General features: G+C 38.0%; 1 protein-coding gene across 1 annotated transcript; it reads left to right on the top strand.

Annotated features, from left to right (window-relative positions):
• Nucleotides 1-359: 359 nt before the first annotated feature.
• Nucleotides 360-977, top strand: LOC113238659 (the record flags this gene model as incomplete). The annotated part of the gene is made up of 1 exon (XM_026475494.1): nucleotides 360-977. A coding segment is annotated over exon 1 (618 nt), but the record flags the coding sequence as incomplete, so codon positions are not given.
• Between the last annotated feature and the right edge of the window lie 11958 nt (nucleotides 978-12935).

The raw sequence follows: 12935 nt of genomic DNA, 5'->3' as shown, positions 1-12935 counted from the left end.
AAATCTTATAACCTACTTAAAACTACCTACGGTTACATACGTCACAGGTTTGTTCTGTTTGTAGACTAAATTACGATATTGAATGCGCAGGCGTATCCGAAAAGCGCTTTAATCTTATGGAGTCGTCACATAAAACTGCTTGGAGGTGTCCAGAGTGTTGCAGTAAGCAACCAAAACTTGGCAATATCAACACGCCCATACGTTCGCATGTTGTCTGTGAGACTGATTCCTTGAAAGATAACATATCAAATGTTACCATACGTACCAAGCAAAATAAGTTATCTTCACAGCAGGGTTGTCAAAACTACGTGACCGAAGACAGGCTACGCGAAATATTAAAACAGGAATTTTCTTCAGCTATGAATGAGACTATTAAGCATTTAGTAACAACCGAACTTAGGAGCATTAATGAGAAGATCTCTAGTTTTCAGGAAGCTGTAAATTTTTTTAATACCCAATTTGAAGATGTGAAGGTCACGTTGGAGAAGACTACTGCAACAATTGCTGATCTGACGAAGGATAATGAGAAGCTTAAATCTTCCGTAAATGATCTCACAACGCGATTGAACACTGTTGAACTGCACATGAGAGAGGCTAACTTGGAAATCAACGGAGTTCCTGAGCACAGATCCGAAAATCTATACAAAACTATTGTCCAGCTTACAAAGGCAGTTGATAATCCTCTTCAGGTGGATGATATCCTACACGTTACCAGAGTAGCCAAGTTATCCAAAGACAATGATAGATCCAGAGCTATAGTAGCTAAATTAAGAAGTCCTCGTACCCGTGATATAGTCTTGGCAGCTGTCAAAAAATTCAATAAAGAAAATCCTCAAGATAAGCTAAGTTCCCACCACTTAGGCATTGGGGGAGCAAAGTCGTCGATCTACGTGTCAGAACACCTTACACCTGCAAATAAATACTTGCATGCTGCGACTCGGAAAAAAGCAAAGGAGCTGGCTTATAAATTTGTGTGGGTTCGTAACGGCCGGATTTTTATCCGGAGAGACGAGAATCACCAAGCCCTTTTAATAAGAAGTCTGGATTCTCTCCATAATCTTCAATAGGTTTAGTCTCTTAATTAAGAAAGTTTTGGAACCATCGTATTAAAAATGCTTGACATTTATTACCAAAACGTCCAGGGCCTTAGAACTAAAACTAATGATTTGTACAAAAATGTTGTTACTTGTAATTATAAGATTATCGCTTTTACCGAAACATGGCTAAATTGTAATATATTAAATAACGAATTGTTTGACAGTAGATATATAGTATATCGTAGGGATCGGTTGTGCTCGAGAAATACAAAGAAGGATGGAGGAGGTGTGATGATAGCAGTTTCGCGTGACATACCTTCAGTACGAGTACAGAACTGGGAAATTGACGTGGAAACCTTGTGGGTAACACTTCAAATATCAGTTGGTAAAACGGAGAGAAAACTGGCAATCTGCGTCGTATACTTACCACCTCCAGTAAAATTAGAAACATTGTCTCGATTTTTGGAAAGTGTTGATAGTATAATACACCAAACCGATGACCTTATAATCCTGGGTGATTTTAATCTCTGGTTCATTAACTGGACTGCCATGAACAATAGTACTAACATGGTTCCATCTAACTATAATACAGCTTTGGGATACTCCCTAGTGGACTTTCTGACAGTTAATAACTTGTATCAAACTAATTGTATCAGTAATAGTGATGGTAGATTTCTTGACTTAATACTCTGTAGATTGCCAGAAGCATCGGTGACTGTTCCTTTAAGTAATCTATCCAAAATATATAATAATCATCCAAGTCTACTGCTACGAATTGCGTATTCTAATGTTAATTATCTCCGTCCAAAAATTAATGATAAAAATAACTATTATAAAGCTGATTATAATTCAATAATACGAGATCTTAGAAATGTTGACTGGCACACAAGACTACCTCATTGTAAAAATGTTGACGATATGGTATCAGAATTATACACTGTTCTAAACGTTGTCATTGGTAAGTATGTGCCGAAATGCAAGTCCACCAAGCCAAATTCCCCTATTTGGTTGAGTAACTCTCTTACTAAACTCTTAGCAGAAAAGGATAGAACGCGTAGAAGGTACCTTAAATTCGGAAACCCTCGCGATGAAATTGAATATCAAATGCTTCGCTCTCGTTGTCATAAGCTCACTGATAAATGCTATAGTCAATATAAAAACAAAATAGAATGTAATATTCCCAAAAATCCAAAAATATTCTGGAGTTTTATAAAAAATAAACGTGGTGGGCACTCGACGATTCCTGCGAAAATGCAAATGGACGATGTGGTTGTTAATTCTGGTCCAGATATTGCCAACTTGTTTGCTCGACACTTTCGTTCAGTCTTTAGTAATGATTTTTCTTCTCATACGAAAAAAAATTACCCTGACTACCATTCAAGTAAATCAATAAATAATGTAACTCTGCACGAACGTGATGTTTTAAACAAAATTAAAAAAATCGACCCGTTGAAAGGAGCGGGTCCAGATACAATTCCACCACTATTTGTAAAACGCTGTGGTTCAGTTTTGACTCAACCCCTGACAATGATATTCAATCGTTCATTGCGGGAGGGAAAATATCCTGAAGTATGGAAGAATGCCCGAATCGTACCCGTGTATAAGAAAGGGGATCAGAGTAATGTTAAAAACTATCGCCCTATTTCGATACTTTCCAGTTTTTCAAAGTTATTCGAAGCTGTTTTACATCCTATTATAACAAAATTTCTCGAAAATAGTGTATCAGACCATCAACACGGTTTTAGGAAAGGTCACTCTACACAGACGAATCTAGTGTCATTTATATCAGACTTATGCGGGGAAGTCGATGGTGGATCACAAGTCGATGCCATATATACAGACTTCAGTAGCGCGTTTGACAAGGTTAACCATAGTCTGCTCTTACAAAAACTTAGCAATTACGGATTTGAGGGTTCGCTGCTTCAGTGGTTCAAATCTTACCTGCAAGAGCGACGTCAAAGTGTTGTTGTCAATGGTTTTGAGTCAGAGACCTATTTTGCTGCGTCTGGGGTCCCTCAAGGGTCCCATTTGGGTCCGATCCTGTTTTTGATATTTATTAATGACATTACTACCCGTATTAAACATTGCCGGAAGTCTCTTTACGCAGATGATCTAAAAATCTACAGCATTGTCAAATCGTCCGCTGATGTTGCTCTAATACAAAACGATTTAAATGAAATTGTATCCTGGTGTCACTCCAATTGCATGACTCTCAACGTCAAAAAAATGCTTCCACATAAAATATACCCGAAAGAAAAAACCGCTTGCTTCTACGTACGAGATTGGTGGCGTCGCATTGGGCGAGGTTGAGGAAATCCGAGATTTGGGAGTTTTAATAGACAGTAAACTAACTTTTACTTCACATATAGACAAAGTAGTAACTAAGGCTGCCCAGATGCTTGGATTTCTCAAACGAAACTCCTTAGGTTTTAAACAAATACAAACCAAGATCCTGTTATACAATGCTCTTGTACGCAGCCATCTCGAGTACGCAAGTGTCACATGGAGTCCATTTTATGCAGTGCACTCGCAACGCGTGGAGAGCATACAGCGAGCGTTCACCAGACATTTGGCTTTCTGTTCCAGCGGATTCTCTCACAGGCAACCGTATGAACAGCGTTTACAAAAATTCAACATGGTTACTTTGCGTGATCGAAGGCTTTTGTTGGACTTGTGTTTCCTGCACAGGCTCATTAATGGACTGGTCCAATGTAGTGATTTACACGAATGCATTTCTCTGAGTGTCCCGTATAAATATCCTAGAAACGCAATAACAAAAATTTTCTATACACCCCCTTGTAAAACCAATCTTGGCCTTCAATCCCCTTTGACTAGGATTTTCAACGAGTACAATACGATTAACAGTAAAATCGAGGACTTAGATGTGTACCACGACAGGATAAATATTTTTGTCAATAAGATTTTTCAAAATTATTCAAATTCGAGCAGTAGGTATTGATAACGTTAATTTAAATTAAGTTATTATAAGTTGTTTTAGTAACCCTTCTATTATAAATGCTATGTACACCGTAATTGTCATATATATCAGATGTAATTCCGTATGTTGAATGTTGAAATGTTGTAATATATATGATGTGGTAGTACTTAATAAATAAAATAAAAAAAAATGATTGCGTACTATATTTTTTCTGCGAGTTAATAATGTATATTTCCTTACCAATCCTAAACAACAAACTTAAATGCAAAACGAACGCTACAAAACAAAAAATCAAAGAGATAGAATAGAAGTGACCAATTTAAAAGACATTTCGCCAGGGTAGCTTACAACTGTACATATTAAAGTATATAAAAAGCACTTTTTAAAATGAAAATTTCAATAACGTAAATCAGAATTTTTGCATGCCTGTGAACGGTACGATAAAGGTGGTTTTCCATCGGCGAGGCGAGACGAGTCGAGAAGAGACGAGAATTGAAATCTCGCAGGTCTATTTCCCCCTAAAATCCCATTAATAGCTCGCGCGAGCCATCAAGATGTCGCGCGAGCTCGCGCTGTGATTGTGGATAATGAAGATTCAGTGCTGCTCAGTTTATACAGCTGTAAATACGCGGCTGTAGTAACATGACTCGTAAATTGTTATTATTAAGCATGTTAACGGAAGAAGAATCAGGTGACACCATCTTTTTTAAATCTCAAATCGTACGTACCCCACAATCTCGCGCTTGGTATTAATAGCCATCGCGAGTTCGCGCGAGACAGTTCGGGCACTCGCGTGTTCGTGCGAGCTCGTGCGAGAAATCGTGTTTCCCTTGCAGAGTATAATACTCTATGTAAGCAGCAATACGGTTCAATATTACATTAACAAATCTTTCACTTCTCACCTCGCCCATCTCTGTCAACCCAGACCATTTCCAGCGAAGATGGGCTAGGAGATAATTTAAATTTTGTCATGCAAATTTCAATTCACGTCTCGTTTCGTCTCGCTGGTGGAAAACCACCTTAATGCTGTATTTACTTGTAACTACTAACATTTATTTAAGCATATCCTAAGCAAATAAGGTCTTTTCATTTTATCTTTATCTCCATGTCAATAGAACCGCCCGCGCCACCTGCTGCCATTTCCTGATACTCTTAAGAGCAACAAACATCCTGTCAGTTATTAAAAAGTTTTCAAAAATTTCCCGAGTGAAACGCGTGCGAACACACAACGTCACGGAATCCAACATGGCGTCATGGCGTCACGATAAGAGAACATTTAATGAGATTTATTTTGATAACGGCTGGACGGCACGCGCTGTTTTATTATTCCGCGGATTCGTAGGGTGGCCATGAATGTTTTATGAATAAATAAATATACCAGACAATTACTTACAACAATAGTAAAAGTGAAAGTTTTGGATTTTCGCCATGATTAAAGAACAAAAACGACAAATGGCGCCGAAATTCAAATTAGCGCTTCTATTGTTGTTTTTTTAGCATTAAACGGAAATAAATATTAGGTTTTTTATCAGTCACCATTTCATTCATATATTTTGTAACCAAATAAATTTAGCCTCAAAAACTTACTAACTTCATGTAATTATTAAGTTTGTTTTGTGCTAGTAGTTGTCACCAAAGATTTATCCTATTTTAAGGCCAGGGTCTAATGGGTGTAGCTTATACCACTGTTCATGGTTCCTAGCCAGCGCGATGACTTCCACAAAGCAGCTCACTTTGATCTTTATCTAATCTGATCTATTTCGAAGACATAAAAGAACAAACTCCTGATGGTTGAGAGAAAGGATATGGGAAAATATTAGGGCCAGTCCACTGCGAGATAATGGTAGCTGGAGAGTACGCACTAACACCGAAATAGAAGACCTCGTCGCCAAGCAAAACACCATTCGGCGAAATCAAAGCACACAGACTTCTCTGGCTCAGCCATTCAAGATGATGAGAAGATCGGAACGTGAAGCGAGCCTATCTTGTTCGATCTATAAAATCGAGATACGGGAATACGTGTTCAAAAGTGCCTAATTGAAGATACTCATCATTCCCGACGACTTTTTTATATTACAAAATTTCTTTGTGGACACGTGTTGTCCTGAATAAATACGAAGTTATTTCAGTATGTTTGTATTAGATATATGCTTCAGGCTTTCCAGTTTGTTTTGATCTTCAGTTGTTTATCAACGTACGTGTACGGTCGATTACAGGCTGGAGCATTTTTTTTAATATTACCAAGTAATAGGATATACAGGTCGTTCGCCTGATAGTATGCGACTCGCCTGTCCACAGCGGTTACTGATCTCAGATTTGAAGTAACCTATCATTTTGAGATTCAAGTTGACAAATTCCATGTGCCTGCAATTTCACCAGCAAGCTGATGTTGGAAATTGTAGCAATGTCACTTAAACAGGGTTCAGCTGTTTAAGAAAGACACAGAGAATTCTTCTTCTTATCATGTTAAGACTGCGCTGAGGCGTTAAGTAATTGCGAAATAATTGCGATCGTTTAATCCCCTGCTGTATCGTTATTACTACAGCTTTAGTTATGAAATTAATGTATAAGATATTTAAAGATTCACTTTATAAATCCCACTCTTCAGAAATACGATTAGGTAGTTTGTAGTTTCCTCGATAGAAAAAATCTGAAATTATCTCTGAAAAACAAAATAAACCCTTAGTAGTACGACGTAAATACTTCACAGAAAGTCATCAGTTCTTGAATAATAACGAAACTACATATTTTCTATAAAGTATACTCGGCACATTTTCAAAATGTGTATTTGTAGAAAGAACGCCACGCTTCCCCCTTGTCCGCTTTAGTCCTGCGTCGGCCGGCAAATGTAGAGGTAGGTCGCTTGGGTTTAAACATGGCTTTAAAAACGTATGCCACACGCACACACACAAGGCGCGAATTCATTCATTTTTTTGCACCCACTGCTGAGTGACCTCTCTATTGCGCCACTCTTTCCGATACCTTGCGAGTCGTATCTAGTGGTTTCATCAATCCATCGGTCTTTTTGCGTCTCTTGGTCACCATTCGGTAACGGCTTTCGTCCATCATCGTCCCTTCTAGCCAAGTGCCCCGCCCACGTCAGCTTAAGCTTGGCTATTCTCGCACATACCCACGTCTACTACCTTAGTGCGACGTCGAATGTCTACATTGGGTACGTGGTCCAGTAGAGAAATTTCGAGCATGGCGCGCTCCACTGTCCATTGTGTTACTCGAATCTTGTGCACGTATTCTTTCTAGAGCGGCCATGTCTCGGAAGCATAAGTAAGTATAGGTAGGACACATTGGTTGAACAGGTTTTCACTGGTGCAGCTGGTCTGACACAGTGTGTACGAGATTAAGTAATGATTCTGAGACGGGTGTATATTTATAGTCCCATGTCATTTTTCTTTACTTATGTCCTATGGCAGATCAGGAACGTCCACGTTTGATATGAAGTCAGCATTAAGAATTTATGTAAGACTGTAGTTGTATACAATTTTTTGTAGCAATAGAGCTCCTTGTGAAAAAGTTGGTCCAGGGAAGTATTGCCACCTTATCTATTTCTGCTGCCAAGCAGTAATGTTAGCATTACTGTATTCCGGTTTGGAAGGGTATAAGGGTGCTGGTGAAATACAGGCGCATGAGACTTGTCAACTTATGTCTCAGCGTGACGGGCGCAGTAGCAGTGCCCTAGAGATCTTTGCGGTTAAATTTTTTTAGCCTTGGCGCCTTATGAAAATTTCTTCACACCTTTACATGCTTACAATTTTTTCGAATTCCGCAGCACATGCAAACCAGTTTATGGATGTAGTCATCGAATCCGACTTCACAGTATACTACAGTAGCGGTAGCACCAAACAAGACGAAGATTCTGTTTGTGCTATTTACTGTTGGTTGTTTATATTCAATTCATCATAACAATCAACCCATTTATACATCCCACTGCTGGGTACAGGTCTTCCGAGGATTGTGAACATTCCTCGACGTGCAAGATTCATCACAATGTTTTTCCTTCACCGAAAAGCTCATGGTAAATTACAAAATTAATTTTGCACGTATATTTCGAAAAGTAAGATGCGCTTGCTCGGATACGAACCCACACGGCCCTCTGCTTGAGAGGCGGTTGGTCAATTATACAATCCATTACGCTACCATGGCTTATTGTTATATTTTCCATTTAATTGGAAAAATCCATGTTCTTCACAAATCATTGTTACCCCTGAGCCATATGGCAATGAGCTTTCTACTGGTTAATGACGCATCCAAGATGGCGGCTGTAGGCTCACCATTAACAGTTTACGATAGCATTGTGCTGGAGATTTTTATTACGAACGTCTTAATAAAAACTTTTATTTGCTCCCTTCCTACCTTTTAGTTAAGGTCTGTTATACCCCTAATGGCGTATTTCTTTTATTGCTGGTTTTTAAATGAAAGCGGTATTAAAACTGAAATTTAAAGTTCTCCAGTGATTTAAATTTTTATTGAATTGATACTCAATTATTTTTTTATGTGAAATTAGTACTACTAACTAGTTTGTTATAATTATTATTACAAAGATCGAACACTCAGAAAAAATTCCTTTGGATTCGAACCGACGTGTTCTAGCATACCGTGGCAGACGCTATACCAACTAAGCCACGGAGTTGTTGAAAAACCAAATACAAAAACACGGCAACAAAACACATAGAAAAATTCATGAGGTGCGCTGGTTCGTTCCGTGGCTTAATTGGCATAACGTCTGCCACCGTATGCTAGAAAAGACGTCGGTTGGAATCCGGCCGGGTCGAAGGAGTTTTTTATGAGTGTTCTCCAGTGATGTTATGAATAATTCTGTACCTTCCGCGACAAGTGCGCGTGTTTTGTGACTTGTGATATTTAAATATATTCAAAATAATTTATTATCAGACCAATTAGTTAGTATTCAAAATTTTAAAAATAGCAGGCATCAGTCCCGGATCTTTGACATGTATTTTGATTATAGTGACCATAGCAACCTCTTGTTTATGCGGGAAGGGTACTATAACCTATGCAAGCACAGGGATCTTGTAAGTTCAGGTCCAGACCCCGGAACAGACCGTGTACATGATTGTCACGGACTTCATCTGGTTTTCAAGAGGCTATTGCCTCGGGTGAACCGCCCAGTCAAGTTAAATAAAGTCAAAGAAGTAGCTGTAACAACAAACTTTTTTTTAAATATATAATAGAAACACGCTTGGCCACAATGTCACCTGATGTTAAGCGACGATGTGACCGACGATGGGACGTTTGCCTAAAAGATTCACTCTAGCCTTGAATAGCCCCAAATTATACTTTTCGGGAAACACAGATAGGTGGTAAATCAACGACATAAGGATGGAGTGTTGCGGACCTTCTACTCGACCGAAGGAGGAACGGTGAGGGTGGAACTAAATTGAAAAGTTCCAGCGCTCAATCCTCGAAATGTATTCGATAGAAAACCGACACGCAGGTTACTTTTCTGCGATTACAAAGATTAAAAAAAAAAAAAAAAGGTTACTTTTCTGCGATGGTCGAGATTTCGTAGCTTCGACTCCAGAGGAGAAATTGTTGTTAATAAGTCTCTTTGCTGTTCGCTCCACCGAGTCCAAGGCAGCTAACTGCTAGTGGGCAGAGTCGTCCCAAAGGTAGCAGCAGTACTCCATACACGATCGAATTGAATTGTATACAGATTACGATTTAATACTTACTTAACACACATATATATATTTAAGACTTACTTAACATAATAAGTTTATTTATTTTGTACAACTTACACTTACAGTACATATAAGTAAGCATGTAAGTCATAGTCATATAAAGGTTGTATAAAGGTTTTGTCGATCACCGGCCAAAGGTAATATGCTGAATTTCGACCTCAGAGCTTTGGGCGGCGACCGTCTCCAAATAGGTAACCAGTGGATGTTAGAAATTTTGATTCAGTGTTACTAAACACGTCACAATCATTTGTCCTACTTAAGGATTCGATTACGGCTAGGGCTTCGAAGAATGTTGTCCGTCTAAAGTGAATAACACTACTGTAAATTACTTACACTAAAATATTTCCTTTTCAATATTTTAGTTATCTCTAAATGTAATGTGTCATGAATTCGCATTATATTGAACATTCGAAATTTGAATTAAACTCCTCTCTTTATCCCATTTGGATGAAGATAAACAACCGTAAACGGCACAATTCACGGCCATCATACAGTAAACTACATTCCTAATACATACATTTAAACTGTTTAAACATCGAAGTCGTCTTTAGCGAACGGTTCGCTGACAGTCTTGTTGCCGTTCCATCATTGTCGTAACAATACGGGTAGCGCGGTGTGGTATCTATAACTATGGAGGGGCGGAGAGTGACCATTCTCATTAGTAGCAGTAGAGCTCCCTGTGAAAGAGCTTGTCCAGGAAGTACTGCCACCTTACCTATTTCTGCCGCTAAGCAGTGATGTGAGCATTACTGCGTTCCGGTTTTGACTTGTCAACTTATGTCTCAGGGTGTCGGGCGCAGTGCTTCTCGGATCTTTGTGATTTAAAGCTCTGCATGTCACAGGTTACCCTAATTTGAGAGTCATGGATCTCATCTTGTATTTTAATAACCTTGCTTTATATACATGTCGTAAGCCAAAACTTTTTTGAAAATGAAAAATTATTATTATTATTTTTATTAACCATTTTTTTACCCATGATTCTCTTTTTTTCTCCGTTGTCCAATCATTTTAAATCTCGTTTTTCTCTTGCTTTTAGCTATTCAAATTTATTTTATAATTCACGCTAAGTAAAACTTCAAAAGATATAAATAAACACAAAACATAATACGAACCTTCGAAATACGTTTCCAATTTTTGAATTTCTTTGATTTTTTCCGGTTAAATTTGGAATATTTAAAATTTTTCGGACATTTTACCCAACATTAGTTGTGATTGTAGTATATGTGCCGGTAATTGCACTGGCTCTTCATCGATACTAAATATTTATTTAGCCACTTGTCTCATTCTATTTATCAACGCGGACTGCATTGTAGCTTTCCGGTAAAAATTGCTAGAGTGGGACGATCTGCCGCCAGTACCTACAACGAATTTACGAGGTCGTCCATTATTGTCTGCCCAAACTCTATTTACGCCTCTCTCTAATCAAGTTCCGTGTCCCATATCGAGCCTAACCGCATAACGTTTACAACGAATCCGAGCTACAGTACTGTAGTGGAATTATTTTGCTGAACCCGAGAAACTAAATTTCGCAGGGCTGTAAATGGTATATTTTTTACTATGTATATGTAACATGTGTTATTACACATGTTGTTGTTTGTTGTTTCTAGTCATCGAGTATATAACCAGAAATAGAGACGAAATAATGACCATATATTCCTGGTAACACATTAGCGATACAGCTCTTATAAATGTCATCTCCCATTTGCACTGAAATATAGAAAGGCCAACTTCTGACCTGTGTGTACGTCTCCGTATATTTAAAAAAATATTCGGTATTTATTGTAATAAAGATAATATCTCTAAAAATGCCGTGCTATTCTATTCGGTGGTGTGGGAAAAACAGCAAAACATATAATTATAAACAAACGGAATCACATTTCATCGGTAATTAATTAAATATTAAATTTGTAATTTTGCAATTTTCGTCCATTATGGCGAAGCTAATTGGCAACTTATGGCAAGTTAATTGGTCGATTTGAAGTGAAACAGTTGACGACACCCGTCAATTGTTTCGAATTCGGGCTAGCCAATCGCAGCGTAGTTGTCACCGTAATGGTATGGCAGAATAGTTTTCAATCAATTTAAATGATATTTCGTCTCTATTTCTGGTTATATACTCGATGGACAATGCTGACCTCCTTCATCGTTATCCCTATTTAGATAGATAACTGGTTTTTTTTGTTGAATTACAATAAGTACAAACAAGCTTACGACATCGGTACAATGGTATATATACATATGTATAATAAAGAAAAAGGCTAGCCTTGATTTTCGGATATGGTTTGGAGTGTTATAAATTGTGTTAAATTGTGTCGGGTGTAGAGCTGAGTGAGCTATGTCAGCAAAAAAGGCTTGACTCAACATTATGACGCTGTTCAATCGAACTTCGATACTGATGATTAATTCAGAATAGAGTATCAAAACGGAGTCAGAATGTAAAGTATGTAGTTATAGTATGGTGTCGCCATCTCTGAGGTCCCGGGTTCGATCCCCAATCCGGTCAGTGTAGAAACTAACTTTTCCATATTGTCTCGGGTCTGGGTTGTACCGTTGTTGTTTCCGATTTCCATAACGCAAGTGCTTTAGCTACTTACTGTGGGATCAGAGCAACCTATGTGATGTTGATTAACGTGATGTTGTCTAATATTAGCTGTATAGATGAATCAGTTATTATATAACATTGACTTATAATTGTATGGACGTCGGGTCCGCGCTAAAAAGTGTCCCAACTTATAGGGCGTTAAAATCGTATACAGAGCGTCATTCACGCTTTAGTCTTCGTTTGTTCGACTGACAGCGAAGCAAGCAAAATTAGATAGTACTGCGATGACATTATAATTTAAATTCAACGTTTTAGCTTTTTCATATTCCTTTACATGTCACTACGTTTAAATAGGTTGACTTGGGACATTTTTTTCGTGGTTTTTGTATTAGACCCGTCGTCCATTTATTTGTAAGTCAATGTTATATAAGCTATGAAACGTGGACAAGGTAACTGGAAATAAATTTATCATCATTCTTTTTGATTCGTGGCCACAAATTTTTAAAATTTTCAATCGTTATTTTTTTTTTTTTTCACTATTCCTATATCCGATTCCGGTTTTGAAGGCTAAGAGTGCTGCTGTGAGTGGGTAAATTACTGGACTTGTGAACTTATGTCTCAGGTTGACAGGCACTGCGGGCAGAGACCGTAAACTTTTTACCATTTATAGTTCGTGCGAGTTGTTTACCACAAAATATATATAT

Source organism: Hyposmocoma kahamanoa, unplaced genomic scaffold (genome assembly GCF_003589595.1).
Source record: "Hyposmocoma kahamanoa isolate Upper Pololo Valley unplaced genomic scaffold, ASM358959v1 97260, whole genome shotgun sequence".
Classification (NCBI taxonomy): Eukaryota; Metazoa; Arthropoda; class Insecta; order Lepidoptera; family Cosmopterigidae; genus Hyposmocoma; species Hyposmocoma kahamanoa.
This window is presented reverse-complemented; position numbering and strand designations above follow the sequence as displayed.